Source organism: Macrobrachium rosenbergii, chromosome 10, assembly GCF_040412425.1.
Source record: "Macrobrachium rosenbergii isolate ZJJX-2024 chromosome 10, ASM4041242v1, whole genome shotgun sequence".
NCBI classification, from domain to species: domain Eukaryota; kingdom Metazoa; phylum Arthropoda; class Malacostraca; order Decapoda; family Palaemonidae; genus Macrobrachium; species Macrobrachium rosenbergii.
In genome coordinates this window covers 70,043,049-70,059,706 of record NC_089750.1, presented here as the reverse complement: position 1 = coordinate 70,059,706, position 16,658 = coordinate 70,043,049, and the positions used below count along the sequence as shown (strand labels likewise).

At 35.9% G+C, this 16,658-nt stretch overlaps 1 protein-coding gene across 1 annotated transcript; it reads right to left on the bottom strand.

Annotated features, from left to right (window-relative positions):
* Positions 1-279: 279 nt before the first annotated feature.
* Positions 280-15,995, bottom strand: LOC136842364 (uncharacterized). The gene is made up of 7 exons (XM_067109621.1): positions 15,802-15,995; positions 15,457-15,583; positions 14,752-14,848; positions 14,259-14,393; positions 13,338-13,590; positions 9,718-9,856; positions 280-1,562 (listed from the first exon to the last, which is right to left on the bottom strand). The coding sequence occupies exons 1-7, from the start codon at positions 15,993-15,995 to the stop codon at positions 429-431; spliced, it is 2,079 nt and encodes a 692-aa protein (XP_066965722.1). The 3' UTR covers positions 280-428.
* Positions 15,996-16,658: the final 663 nt, after the last annotated feature.

Sequence of the window (16,658 nt, the reverse complement as noted above, 5' to 3'; positions counted from 1 at the left end):
AAAAAACACAATAACGACACAGGAAAACTGCTGATGAAACCGTACATTTTTTCAGACTCAGTTTCCCCGGAGCAAAACAATAAGTTATTAAATTTGACATTTTCAAGACAAGCCACGTATATCTTGAGGAAATTTTGGCAGACATATATTCAGTGTCAAAAGAGACAGAACTTCAGTTGTAATGTAATTTTGAAATACAGAATAATTCGAGTTAAAGAAAAGGCATGAATGCTAATGAAACTAAAACACGAATCGGGTTACAGAAAAGGCATGGATACTAATTAGATTAAAAACGCGAATCATCTGGTCAGTCATTACTGCACTGAAAAAGATGACTACGAAAATGTAATCTCTAAAACATCAGATCAACTAACCATCATGTTCACTCCCGTAAAATATCTTAACATTCATTATAGTAATTCTAATATTCAGACGACAGATTCCATAGTGTCAGCATCAGACTCCGATATGCAAGAGAAGTTATTTCCGGCGTGCATCATACCAACACTGTGAGTGCGCCTAAGTCTGTTGTTCTCCAAGTCCCCTCTGAAGCCTTGTGGTACGAGATCAGTCACGGATCCTCTGTACATCGAGCTACTGACCTCCCGCTTTTCCCGCCAGAGGCTCCGCTGAGGCTCAGGGCCGAAGCACTTAGCAGCGGGCGCGGCGTTTCTGCCCATCACGGGCGCCAAGACTTTGCTCCAAGGGTCCTTGTGCAGGGAAGTCGGCACAGACGACCCCCTCCAGTCCTTCTGGGGCAAGTACCTGTCCCGAATGATGCCCCAGCCGTGCCTCTTGCCGTCGGCGTAACGGTCCACGAGGCTGGTCGACGATCCGTTCGCGCCTTGAGTGTCGTGTCTACCGTAGTAGGTGGGATGTTGTCCGTCGAAGTCGCTCAGGCTAGCGCAGTCGCTCCCGTTGTCCATGTCGTTATACCTGCGGCGGGCGTCTCTGACGAAGTCACTGGTGCGCTCTGAGACTTCGAACTGACGCCTAAGGGGCCTCCTGCTGCTGCTGACGGCGTCGGTGCTGCTGTAATTCTGGAATCCCGAATCGGGCGGCGAGTTGTCGTCTTGCTTGTAATGGTCGTTGTTGTCCGGGTGTGAGACGATCCTCGAAGCGGGTAGACCGTTCGGGACGGTCGGGTGAATCTCCACGACCGTTCTGGAGCCTCGCTTGGGATGTGGCTCCTGCGGTACGCCATCGACGGCCTCGTCATCCTTGTCGCTGTTATCGTCAGGAGTTACAGATATCATTTGTTCGAGTTCCTTGATGATTTTCTCCCCGCCAATCTGATCGATGAGTTGTATCAGCGTCTCTTCGATGTCTGCTGTATCGGGGGCGCTTTGTCCCTCCCCTCCCTCTTCCTCCTCCTCCTCCTCCTCCTCCTCTTCCACTTCCTGTCTAGCTACTTTTTCTTCTTCTTCTTTTTCTTCTCCTTTCTTCTTTAGGATTATCTCACCCGTTTCAGGTTTGACCTTGAATTCCGAGACTGAGCTTGACCTCGAAGATGACCTTGACGGTGGCTGCAAGCAAGGGATACAGTCGAGCCTCTGAAAAAAAAAAAAAATAGGACAGAAATAATAACAGAAATAATGTCAGTCACAGTTCTGGCATAAAAAGATTAATAATGGCACAAGGCTAGTAATGCTGTACTTCTCTGATGGGTAACACCTATGGCAAGCTTCAATTTATGATTATTTGTTTCCTTTTAGTTTCTGGAAAGAAAACTATTGAGCCAGCTTCGTCTGTCCGTCCGCACTTTTTCTGTCCGTCCTCAGATCTTAAAAACTACTGAGGCTAGAGGGCTGCAAATTGGTTTGTTGATCATCCACCCTCCAATCATCAAACATACCAAATTGCAGCCCTCTAGCCTAAGTAGTTTTTATTTTATTTAAGGTTAAAGTGAGCCATAATCGTGCTTCTAGCAACGCAACAGCACAGGTCACTACGGCCGGCTGAGAGTTTTATGGGCCGCGGCTCATACCGAGACCATCGAAAGATAGATCTATTTTCGGTGGCCTTGATTATACGCTGTACAGAAAGCTCGATTGCGCCAGAGAAACTTCAGCGCATTTTTTACTTGTTTAGCATTATTTTCAGTAATGGGAGGACGGTAGATATTTTGGCTGTTGAGGAAGAGAACTTTGAATCAATGTACCCTAAGTAATTTTAAACTTTGTGTGATCTAAATTTACGGTGAACACCTTTATTACTTTACCTACGTAAACCGAAATTTGTGTACCTGAATTCATGGTGGATATCTTCAGGAAAATCAGCAGTCTCAAAAATACAACACTATCGAAAGCAAGGTAAGAATTGGTGTTGTCCTTTCCCACTCGAAGTATTTACAAAATTAATTTTTTTTTACTCCTAAACGCAGGAAAATCTTAAATAGATTACTGGGTACTGCTCTCTTTTTAAAAGTTCAATATTAGGGCACTGACCTTGAAGCAGTGTTTGTGAAATTATGTCATCAATAATTCAGTGAATCAGATCGTATTTTAAAACTTTTTTTAATACAAACAAGATTTATTCACAGCATAGTTTTTTACTTTATCATATACACATATATATATATATATATAAATATATAATATATATGTATATATTATTATATATAAATATATATATATATATATATAATATACATATATATATATATATATATATATATATATATATATATATATATATATATATATATATATATATATATATATATATATATATATATATATGTAGACAAATGTACATACACACAGTTAACACACACATATGACATATATATATATATATATAAATATATATATAAAATATATATATATATAATATATGATATATAATATATATACATACATATGTAGACACATGTATATAATAAGTTAAAACTATGTTGTGATTAAAGCTTCTACATGTTAAAAATATTTGAAAATATATTACCTGTTTTGTTGACTTCTTGATGACGTAATATCTTCTCATACGCTGTTTCAAGGTCAGTCTTCTAAACCTGAACACACACACAAACACACACACACAACACACACACACACACACACATATATATATATATATATATATATATATATATATATATATATATATATATATATATATATATATATATATATATATATATATTTATATATACTCAGTAACTCCTTTTTATCATTTTCACGAACCTATAACCCCACAGGAAAAACTACTAATAAGAAAAAAAGACAATACAACAATAACATTTCTTCACCTGGTTGTACATCCAGCTAAAATATAATCGCACATCAATAATTTCAAAAGGAAAAGAGTTGAAAATATCTAGCCTCACTTTCAAGGAAACTATTCCAAAATGACTGAGACTTATCACCACAGAAACACATCACAATTACGCTTCCACGACGTGTCTTAATAACAATAATAATAATAATAAAAAAAAATATGAAACAAAAAAAAATTGAAGTGCAAACGGTGCGTCACAAATGGACTATTTCCCCCGAGCGTTTTCTCCCGTGAAAGACTTTAAAACCCCGAGAAATTATACGCGAACATCGGAGTTGTCATTCCACGGTGATTAATGAACCCGCAAAGGGAAGTTCGTAATGAGTTAAAATTCCGTACTTGATATTTGGTGGAAAGGTTAAAAAAAAAAAAAAAAAAAAAAATCGCTAAAGAAAAAAAATTCACTTAAAAAAACTTCACTACTGCTTTAGATGTCAAGGCCGTGAACTTTTTCCCGCAACTCGGCGGTTTGCGGAGAAAGTCGAATTTTTATGCTCGAGGCGTCATATGCTATATCTCGTCAGGCAGTCAACTGCCCTGGGTAATTCGCTAGGCATTCTTCGGTAATAAAACACCGGGTCGCCAGCCATGATTTTTTTTCTCTTTGTTATAAGTTTGACAAGTTTTCTGGTCTTGAGACTCGAAATTAACAATAAATATATAAAAAAAAGCTCAAATTCTTGCAAAACACAAAACTATGTATGCTAATTGCTAATTGCTAAGCCTTTAAAAAGTCGTATATGAGTTTTATATGCCTGTCTGGCAACATTTGTGAGCAGACACGCCAACTTTGGCTTCGGTTGGATCACGTTGCATCCTAAATATTTTTTATTGGCAGGTATATTTGCAACTGCTAAAAAATAATTGAATACAATAATATTTAAGAAAAAACTGATCTTGTTTGGGTAAAATGTTTTAGCTTTCTTTAAAGAACTCATCACAATTTAAAAATCATAAATTCAGTTATCAAACCAAACACAAAATTATCAAATAAATACTTAATTATCATTTTTTAAAGACGTGTGTTTTTATAAGCTGATGAATCGCACTCTTATTCAGCATTCATCACATTTTTTTACTCATTTATTTTATTTCTTTTTTTCATTTGCTACTTATTTGCTTTCTGAATTAATTGCGTCAAGTTGTGTAGCAAATATGACAGCTCCTCTAACTCACTAGAACTCAAGTAAGAATGAAATATGAAAATTCTTTTGTCCATTATGCTTTTTTGCGCTATCATCCCCAGGAGCATCAACCAAAAAAAAACGTGGAAAATGAACAAAAAATCCTTGATGAAAATTATTAGAGAAAATATGGATGAAAAGGCAAGTGAAAATGAAAGCCTTCAGCAGACATAGACAGGCGGAGAGACATGCATGCATGTGTATGTATAGATGAACATACATATCTGTGTGTATGTGGAAGTGAATATTATACACACGCACACAGTCACATACATATATATATATATATATATATATATATATATATTTATATATATATATATATATATATATATATATATATATATATATATATATATATATATATATATATATATATATATATATATATATATATATATATATATATATATATATATATATATATACAGTATATATATAATATACAGTATATATATATAAATACATATGTATATACAGGATACATACATATATATATATATATATATTTATATATATATATATATATATATATATATATATATATGTATATATATATATGTATATGTATGTATGTCTGTATGTATGCGTGTGTGTATGTGCGCGCGCGTGTGACTGTACGTACATAAACGATTAACATGGATATAAAAAGAAAGCAACGAACAAGTAATTAGCGTAAACGACGTAACCAATATTTCCATTTTAGTTTAGAGCCTAATTGTGACGAGATACTGAAGTGTCCATTGCGGACTGCTCAGACCACAGACTTGTGGTTGGAGGGTTAATGCTTCGTAAAAGCGCGCAAGGAAACAGAAAGCCCTTGTGAAGTGCGCGCATGCGCGCTTGTTTTGCATAATTGCACGTGCGTGCATGCGGATATACGCACACGACATCCTTGGAAGCGTTATACAAGCATCAGTTGCTCAGTTACTTAATAAGTACTGCGAAAACCGATGATAGTTTGATCCCCTCGGCGAGGACAGAGACGCTCAGGAAGTAATTAATTGTTATTTTTATCATTATTTTGGGCTATAGTCAAAAACAACATCAATGTTACAGTAACAAGTGTATTGCAATACATTTGTTACAGCGACAAATCGTGCTTTCAATCGTGTGAAACTTTAACCACGGCCTGGTGGTGGCTTATCCTATATCGTTGCCAGAAGCACGATTATGACTAACTTTAACCTTAAATAAAATACAAACTACTGACGCTAGAGGGCTGCAATTTGGTATGTTTGATTATTGGAAGGTGGATGATCAACATACCAATTTGCAGCCCTCTAACCTCTGTAGTTTTTAAGATATGAGGGCGGACAGAAAAAGTGCAGACAGAAAAAAGTGCAGACGGACAGACAAAGCCGGCACAATAGTTTCCTTTTACAGAATGCTAAAAATCGCACTGTTTAACTTATTCATGGTCAAACCCCAGGGAAATATATGGATAAGGATACGAATAATAACGAAAAATAATAGTACAACTTCATACTGAGGGGAGCATTATGCTATCATGCCTTCACATCCCAGCCCCAGATAGTGGTAGTGGACCCCTTGTGGTAGGAAATGATCCTTGACTGAAGAAAGATACAAACCCACAACGCCTCACTTCATAAGGTAATCACTTACTGTCTTCTAGAGGGAAGTGCGTGGCTGAAAATTACATATATACGATCAACTACATCAAAATAAAGTTTCAAGCCCAGTAATACAACAGGGTTCCTAGAGAGGGAATAAAAGAGCCCACAGATGACCAAACTCATATCTCGAGGGAGGTGTAGCTTCAACAATCGTAAGAGCCTTGTGTAATTTCTCTTAATGTTACTATTCCGATAACTCTGTGATAATGTTATGTGGCACTCATGCAGGTATTGTTACAATAAAGAGATTTAGGAGACTGAGGGGAAAATTTCCATAATTAATTACGCGATAAAGTTACTTAGCACGCATGCAAAAGCTGCTAAACTGAAAAATTTTAGAAGACTGGCGAAAAAAATGGTACTCACGCAGAAATTGCTACAATGAAGAGTTTTAGGAGGCTGAGAGAAAATTTCCATAACTAATTACGCGATAAGGTTACGTACCACGCATGCAAAAGCTGACCAAAAAAACGAAAATATTTCGGCCAATCAAGACTGTCGCTTAGACCTATAAACCATTCCTAACCGCAGTTGGGTTAATCAGACATCACATAACTTATGCGCAATCGAAGGTAGATCTCAACTCGAATGCATTTTCTGTCAAATATTTAGCCTTGAAAAGAACTACAGAACCAGTGAAGTTCTGAAACCACAATAACGAAATTCACAAATTTCCCAAAATCATTTAGATTCCAAATGGTCGTTCGCGAGAAGAGAAAAACCATCGTTACTTAAGTGAAGGAGAAGGCCCAGAGCCTATTATAGGCCTAACCGCATGAAATGAAAAGGAAAGAAGATTATTTCAGAACCGGAATGAGTTGGTTAGAGCCAAGTAGGTATTTGTGTTCGCTTTAACAGACGTAAGATATATTCACTGATAAATCTCAGTTTATACATACATACATACATACTTACACACATACACACACGCATATATATATATATATATATATATATATATATATATATATATATATATATATGCGTGTGTCTGTGTGAGTATGTATGTGTGTAATTATGCATGTGTGTATAACCTGAAATTTACTAGTGAATGTATCTTACGTTTGTTATATATGTGTATGCGTATATGTACAGTATATATATATATATATATATATATATATATATATATATATATACATACATATGTATATACACATATATACATACACAGATATATATATGTATATATACATTTACACATATATACACAATACATACAAATGTTTGTACGAATGTATTTCTTCTCGCATACAACCAGATAAAGAGACAAATAGAGAGACAGATAGACACATAGAGAGAGAGAGAGAGAGAGAGAGAGAGAGAGAGAGAGAGAGAGAGAGAGAGAGAGAGAGAGAAACAACGGCAACCTTAAGTTCAGGGTCATACCTGGCAAAACGAGAATAATAATCGTCACACTAACTAAGCTTTCGAAGGAAACAAGTAACAATTCAGATCTGGAACGTAAAAGGCGAAGTAGGTATTTAATGCGGCGGTATAAAGTCTTTGTGGTAGCTATAAAAGAAAAATTCTTGACCTTCTTTGTACTCATCGACGACGAGGGACTTGCACAAGTGGTTAATTCTTCGACAAACAAAACAATTCGAGTTGGATACGTGCAAAATAGGTCAGTTTTACTCAGTGGCAGAAAATAAATTTGCCTCAGTACTAATAATAATAATAATAATAATAATAATAATAAGAATAAGAAGAAGAAGAAGAAGAAGAAGAAGAAGAAGAAGAAGAAGAAGAAGAAATTCACAGTTATATAAATAAAAAAATTGCATTAATATGCATATTTATCTTTTGCATATGAATATGATTTATTCATATAATTATGGATTTTTATTTAATAATAATAATAATAATAATAATAATAATAATAATAATAATAATAATAATAATAATAATAACAACAGAAACGTGAATCTTCTACCCTGGGTAACAAGACCCCACCTTGAGGGATGCTGAAAAAAATTTTGCAGACAATCTACTCAAAGTTTTTGTAGGACCGGTGTGAGTTACTTTTTTATTCTTTTTTTTCCTCACGGGTAATAAAAGGAAAACCACAGTTGTAACATATGTGATAATCGGGAATTCACATTTCCTCGTCAATGTCGTATTGTGCTTCCAATTATGAATCTCTTTATTCGATGTTGTCGGAGTTATTCAAGGTCAGTGGTCGTTTAAGAAAAACAAGCGAAAAATGTGCCGAAGTTTCTTTGGCGCAATCGAGTTTTCTGTACAGCTGCTACAGCGTATAATCAAGGCCAGCGAAAATACATCTATCTTTCGGTGGTCTCGGTATAATGCCGTATGAGCCGAGACCCATGAAACTTTAACCACGGTCCGGTGGTGGCCTATCATATCGTTGCCAGAAGCACGATTATGGCTAACTTTAACCTTAAATAAAATAAAAACTACTGAGGCTAGAGCGCTGCAATTTGGTATGTTTGATGATTGGAGGGTGGATGATCAACATATCAATTTGCAGCCCTCTAGCCTCAGTAGTTTTTAAGATCTGAGGGAGGACAGAAAAAAGTGCGGACAGAATGAAGTGCCGACGGACAGACAAAGCCAGCGCGATAGTTTTCTTTTACAGAAAACTAATAATGATGAAGAACTGCGTCATTCACACTGAAAGCGTAATAATAACAATAACAATAATAATAAAGCAGTACAGAAGAAAAGAATTAGAAAGTAATAACAATAGCATCAACATTACTGCTAGTAACAGAAAGCATAATAATAACAATAACAATAAAACAATAAAGAAGAAGAAGAAGAAGAAGAACAACAACAACAACAACAACAAAGCAATAAAAGTAGTGGCAACACTAATACTAAATTTAGTAACGGAAAGCATAATAATAACAATAACAACACTAAAAAAACAATATTGTTATTAATTTGCTTTCTGTTATTACAACTAATTTAACTACTACTGTTATTGATTTCTTCTTCCTCTTCTTCTTCTTCGTCCCTGTTGTCCTTATTGTTGTTACTGATATTTCTTCTTATTCTTCTCCTTTTTTATTAAGAAGAATCAGAATATACAATTTAAGCCGAAGGCCTAGCGCTGGGACCTATGAGGTCATTCAGCGCTGAAAGGAACATTGAGAGTAAAAGTTGCACTATGAATCAATTGTTGGGAGAGTGTGGAAAGTAAGATGGAAGAGAGAGAATACGATTGGAGGTACAGTAAAAGGAATGAAAGGGGTTGTAGCTAGGGGCACTAGCGGATCCAGGTGGGGTGGGGTACCTGGGCACATACCCCGCCATGAAAAATAATGGGAAAATAATAAATTGGTTAAAATAATAATGAGAAATTGAAGATTTAGAAAAAAATAAAAATTCTATAAATGAGAAATATAAAAATGAGAAAAAAAAATATATATATATATATATATATATATATATATATATATATATATATATATATATATATATATATATATATATATATATATACAAACATATATGCATAAATAAGAAGAAAGATTGCAATAACGTCAGCAGCAATACTACAAAGAACATTAGTAGCAGAAGACTATATACCGCCAAGTCTTAACACTACAAATTCCTGTTATTAAAATAACAACATCTCCTTTCAGACTTGCCTTAGCACTGACGAGCTGGCGCCTCTTGGAACACAGGACGAACAGCCGATAGAGTTGGAGGGAAACCACCAAGGTGTTCTTGCAGGTGAAGAATATGTTGAGGTAACTGACTACCTTGTACCGGAAGATGAGGGTCATTCTGGAGAAAAAGGCAGGAAAAGCGGGGGAGGAATCTTACGGAGGGAGAACGCACTGTATTTTCTTTTATGGCATATGTATGGAGAGCATGATGTGTTAGCAGTATACATTATCTGTATATATACACGCACACAAATATATATATATATATATATACAGTATATATACATATATATATATATGTATATATATATATTTGTATATATATATACATATATATATGTCTATATATATATTTGTATATATATGTATACATATATATATATGTATGTCTATATACATACATACACATATATATATATGTGTGTGTGTGTGTGTGTGTGTGCGCGGGTGTATAGAAGAGGCCAGAGTACTATATTAAATATATTGCATTTAATTTTCCGTGAAAAATTAAACTCAAATTTGACTTGTTCACTTCATTTCAGAAAATAAAGAAAAAATAGATTAACGAAAGATTAATAACTATGAATTTCGGATTACTTTCATTAATGGCCGTGGTTAATAACACTACACCATCAAATTTAGAGAAAAAATGGGAATGGCTGGATTCTACTTTCTGTTGAAATATACCCAATAAGATTATATATGGAAAATCTTTCAAATCTCCAGATAAAATCGTCTCAAAATATAAATCTAACATAAATAAGCAAAAAAATTTTTAATATATGAACCTCAAGTCGCGTGTTTACAGAACGAATAATCTAATTATGATAGATAAAATAACTTCATTTGAATTAGTTCGCAATTATTCACGTACCAGTTCTTCCATCTCCCTCATTCAAAATGATCTCAGTACGAATCTAAGAATGAAAATTTAAAAACTAAAACAGTCATTAGACAGTGCTGACAAACGCAGCATAACGAATTACCATAATTTCAAGAAGACACGTAAACTCATTATCTATATTTGGAGCTAGAGGGCTACTGTTAGGCTACTCTCTCGAGTTCCCGCAAGTGCGGTTTTGGGCAGTATTTTTAGAACCGTTCTTCCGTTTTATTGCGATTTTTGACATTTTAGCCGGAGAAGGCGAGCCTTGAAAACGCTCTTGTGTCATTTGGAGCCAAAAGAGACGAGAAAAGAGAAAAAAATGATTATCTGACTTACGTCTGCTAGGTCTAAAGCATTTTGTGCAATTTTTTACCCAGTCTTAGTTTTGTCAACATTTTGAAATTGAACACCAAAATGTAAATACAATGACATGAAAGTGACACATTCACTTTTCATTAACTGGAAGGCATGCATAAGAACTGTGTTCATTCTCTTCATTTTAATTTTCTGTAAAAGAAAACTGTTGCGCCGGCTTTGTCTGTCCGTCCGCAATTTTTCTGTCCGCCCTCAGATCTTAAAAACTACTGAGACTAGAGGGCTGCAAATTGGTATGTTGATCATCCAACCTCCAATCATCAAACATACCAAATTGCAGCCCTCTAGCCTTAGTAGTTTTTTTTTAAATTTTATTTAAGGTTAAAGTTAGCCATGATTGTGCGTCTGGCAATGCAATAACACAGGCCACCACGACCGGATGAGAGTTTCATGGGCCACGGTTCATACAGCATTATACCGAGACCACCGAAAGATAGATCTGTTTTCGGTGGTCTTGATTATACACTGTACAGAAAACGAGATTGCGCCGAAGAAACTTCGGAGCGTATTTTACTTGTTTATTTATGTTCATATTTTTTTCAGTAGATGAAACCTCCTCACATGGAACAAGCACACAGGGGCCACTACTTGAAATTCCCTCGAAGTCGTCACGGGCCCCTAGCCCCGTGCCGTCTACGAGCAATGACATTTGCTGATCGGCACATATAAGAGTTGTGTTTACTTTCTCATTTTTCACTGAATGAACTCATTTATTCCATTCAAGAAACAGCAGCAGGCATTCTACCTATTTTTAAATAATATAACATTTATATTAAAAGAGTGGCCTGGTCTTTTCTCGAGCAGATATGTATGTTCTTTCACTGAATATAGAAAATCACTCCCAGATTCGATTACGTAAGGAGCATATTACTTCTCAATTAAAAAAAAAAGAGGATCTTAAATATAAACAAGTAAGTTTTCTGTGCACCGTATAATCAACGCCACCGAAAATAGATCTATCTTTAGGTGGTCTCGGTATAATACTGTATGAGCCGCGGCCCATGAAACTTTAACCACGGCCCGGTGGTGGCCTATCCTACATCAGTGCCAGAAAGCACGATTATGGCTAACTTTAACCTTAAGGAAAATAAAAATTACTGAGGCTAGAGGGCTGCAATTTGCTATGTTTGATGATCGGAGGGTGGATGATCAATATACCAATTTGCAGCCCTCTAGCCTCAGTAGTTTTTAAGATCTGAGGGCGGACAGTAAAAGTGCGGACAGAATAAAGTGCGGACGGACAGAAAACTAAAAATCGACATAAAAAAAGTTTTTTATCTAAACGACTGTCGTCCATAGATTAGAAAACCACAATGGTGATTACTCCCTAACTTTTTTTTCAGCTTGTCATAATGATTCGTGTAAACCGCATAAGATTACTAACGGCGAATTTTCCTACGAACGGACATTCTCTCTCTCTCTCTCTCTCTCTCTCTCTCTTAGTTTTTTCTTTCCAACTTGGTAATTAGAGGACATGTTATTACTCACATCACTTTTATTGATCATGTAGATAAGCGACCTTCCTCTATTCACTGACCAAATCTTCATATCAGCTTTATTATTTCCACGCAAATCGGTTTTATTTGTGTTCTATAGCTATATAATTAAATCTAGCTTCTCAAACAAAAATGACCCGTAGGGGGTTAGTGCCGTCAGCGAACCTCATGAGGTGCACTGTGGGCATTACTTAAGTAAGGTTCCTTGCAGCGTACCTTCTTTCATATTCTCTTTCTTCCATCTTACTTTCCACCCTCAACTAACAATGATTCAGAGTATAACTGCAAGGTTTTCTTCCTGTTACACCTTTCAATTTTTTTACTGTCAACTTCTGTTTCAGCGCTGAATGACCTCGTTAAGTTAAGTATACCTTAGTTTTACCAGACCACTGAGCTGATTAACAGCTCTCCTAGGAATGACCTCGTAGGTCTCAATGCTCGGCCTTTGGCCTAAATTCTAGCTTCAATTCAATTCAATTCAAACTAAAATGTCTGGAGTTGCTTCTTTAAGCATTTAAATTTATCGTCGCATATTTCTTAAAAAATTCTTCTTTTATATTTTGTGGAATTATACGAAATTCACATATACCTCTTTATTCGTCGACTTCCTTCTCACAAATTACAGCTGCCTTTTCAAATATGTTGTGCTTTTTAATCAAATCCCTATTTCTTTGACTGAAATCGAAGCATCTAAAGCCAATAAGTTTTAGTAGTAATTTTCGTATGGGAGTCAACAGACTTCTGGACTTATATATTCTCTTCTTTATCAATGTTGTAACGCCAGTTTTAGTAACCGCAAATCAGTCAATCAATCTATCCTGTATGTTACGTTTGACACCCACCTGAGAAGAAAGAACGGACCGTCCTGCATGAAAACGGTCGTCAGAATGGCGATGATGTCCATGTTGAGGTAGAGTTTGAGGCTGTACGAACAAGACTGCTCTTTCTTGTTCCCGTCGGTGTCGGCGCTCGTGTCGAGGCCGTCCTCGATCTTGAACATCTCCGGAGGAGGGTAGTTGATGGAGGGCCTCGGCTTAGGGGCGTGAGTGGCGCTCAAGACCAGCGTGAATTGAAGTAAGGACCAGGACCAAATGCCTGTTGGGAGGGAGTGAGAATTATTTCATATGTCAGTTGAATGATTTGAGTTGTTTTCTTTTAAAACTACTTTTGATACTGACGATATTGATTGATAATTAACTAAAATCAGGACCAACGTGAATTACAGCAAAGACCAGGACCAAATGGGTGGGCAAGAGAATGATTTCATATGTCAGTTGAAAGACTTCATTGTTTTCACTTAAAACCAACTTTGATATTGACTATATTGACAGAAACTTAATAGATATTCTGTTTAAGACTTCTTCTTGTCAGAGAAAATTAAGACTTCAGAACTCTGAAAATTTCAAAGGTTCCACATAATCGCGCCTGACGTCAAAGGGGCCACTCACACTGTAGTTAAACATGTCAACATGTAGGCAACTTATAGCATGCATACCGCAAACTAATTGAAAATATGTCAATGGCCGCATGTGGAGGACGAATTTGGCAAATGCTGGATAATTGTGTGAAGCGCTGGTTAGGACTACCAAGAAGTCTTTGACTTGCATGCAACTTGTTTGTGATGTGTGTTGGATATGTGGTAGCGTGTTTATGCAATACTTTACTGCAGTGTAGACGCACACCCTAAGTCTCTGAAGTAGGGGTAATAAAAGTTCAGAAAAATATCTAAAGATTAAAAACAAACTTTGGTTTTTTTATATCACCTAAAACAGCGTAAATCAGTTCGATGGTATTGGTGACAGTGTCCTCTTTGAAACACTCGAACAATTCGATGATATCTGCTGCCATGGCCATGTAAGCCAACAGCAGCTGAGATAGTTGCTCGCGAGTCAGTTCTCCTGCGTTGGGTAATTAAGAAAAGAATGTTTTAGTGCTGTTTCTCAGCTACTCCCTATATCTGCAGTTACAGGTTGCCATATAATATTCTTATGGGAATCGTTATGAATTAAATGTACTTGAATGAGATTTGCTTATTGTTTCTTGGAGTTGGCAGACCTTAAGCAAAATACAATTATTGTTCTTTAAAGAAATAAATGAATATAGAGTTTGAATGAGACATCACTTTCAAATTAAAAAGTGAACCGTCATCGCAGAAAATCATTTCATTGTCTCAAGGTTTCCTCAGAACATGTTAAAACACTCAAGAATCAGAACACAACCTCAGAGGATGTTACCTAGTAGTTATCATCTACTTACCTTTGGGAAGCAGCCATCGTCCAATGAGAAGCATTACTAATAGGACCTGTTCGAGAACCCTCACCCACTGTTCTATGGGAAGCTCTAAATCCAGTTTCTGTAAAGATTTTACACGTTACAGTTACAGTAACCGATCAGGACATAAGCATTGCTCAGTGATGAAAAATTAGATTTGTGTTCTAGAAGATGTTTTCGTAATAAGAATTAAACAAATCTTCAATAAAGATAGGTCGGAGAGCTCGTGGGAACACAGAAGAGTGTAAGGAATTTCATGTTCTACTTATAAGTGGAAAAGAAAGTAGAAAAATTTATATTTTTATCAATATACATATGCGCTTAGCAATTCATTTATCATAATTTGTTTGTGTAGCTGAAATTTGGATATTGTGAAGACTCAGAACCAGGCCAAAAAAAAAAAAAAGAAACTCATCAAAATGTCGGTTGTCTTACAATGAACATAAAAAATTTCAACGAAAATATTATACATTATTAAAGATAATGAGTAAAAATATATTCTTTGCAACATCAACTATAAAATAACAAAGCTACAGAAAAAAATTAACGCCATAACTAACGATACGGATGAAAATGAATTAAAACTGCAGTTACATTGTGGTTACTATTAAAATATTAAAACGGTGAATTTAAAAACTAAAACAACAACAATAGCAACAACAAGAATTCTTGTTGCTACTGTTAACTCACTAATCCTCCGAGAGAGGACAGGTTCTCCCTCTGAGTCGTGTTGACCCTGAGGTCATTGAGACCGAGCTCCATGAGCCATATCGGTGGCACGACGGACACCAGGTATAGGAACACGGAGGGACAAAACCTAAAAAGAAGAAGAAAAACAAAAGAGCTGCGTCAGCGACTTCAAAATGTCTGAAACTTACATTTTAGTACAATATATTTCAGTAATTTAAGAAATTTCCCCGTAAGTCATAGTATTAGTAGTAGTAACAAGGACATTCCTTTGAAACGGCTCCCCCAGCTTCTCAATGAAGCCAGCGACCTAACAGGCAAGAGTGTTTAACACCTACAACGGCTCACCATTTCATTTCCTCTCCGTTGCGAGCGCAGATGGACACGATGCCCTCGAATCCCTGGAACATGAGCGGCGCCACCATGTACCAGTAAACCACCTGACCCTGCTTCAGGTCGACCAGTTTCCAGACGGAGATGAAGGCGTGGATGGCGAAAAGGGCCCGCGCCACGATGGCCTTCACGATCGTGATGAACGCCATTATAGATTTTTTTTCTACGGGATAGCAAGTCACTCAGATTGGAAATGATGCAGTTTTTTTTATCAAGAAGATGTCTTTGATATTAATTAGCTGTTGTTTTCATGCTAGTGTTTATTTCTTAAAGTTTTAAATGTTGAAAAATGAAACAGATAGTTTCACAAGTCCCATCTATAGCAGGTGATTATCAATAATGAGTGGCATAAACTGTTAAATAACAGAACAGTCCCTTAGTCATTCCCTTCAGACAGCATGCCCCGGCTCCTGTTGCGTTATTTGTTTACCAGACTAAAAGTCTATACATTTTAAGGAATACAGGTTAAGACACAAAGCCCACAGACCAGTTGATCGACAACAATTTTCCGAATTAATCACTAGAAAACAATTTCTGAAATTTGGCAACAGAAAATTATAAGCATCTAGTCTGTTTATGCTTAAATTTCAGTTTTTCAAATGTTTGTATCACAAGGATAATTCGCCATAATTGATTAATCAAAAATATCTCTTCAGCAATATGAATGTAGGAAAAGATAAAAAAATCACTAACTTGTCAAGAAATTGAACTATACATGTAGACACATCGAGAAACCTACATTACCTGAAGTACTTGAAGCCTCATATACAAGTAAATACACGTACGGCTTTTATCATCAGCATCGATAATGT

Bases quoted from the DNA above. Each gene is read 5' to 3' on its own strand.
- LOC136842364 (XM_067109621.1), bottom strand. From the start codon at position 15,995: ATGGCGTTCATCACGATCGTGAAGGCCATCGTGGCGCGGGCCCTTTTC. The intron at 14,394-14,751 runs GTAAGTAGATGA...TACCCAACGCAG, and splicing joins ACGATGGCTGCTTCCCAAAG to GAGAACTGACTCGCGAGCAA. The intron at 13,591-14,258 runs GTGATATAAAAA...CCCTCCCAACAG, and splicing joins ACTGATTTACGCTGTTTTAG to GCATTTGGTCCTGGTCCTTA.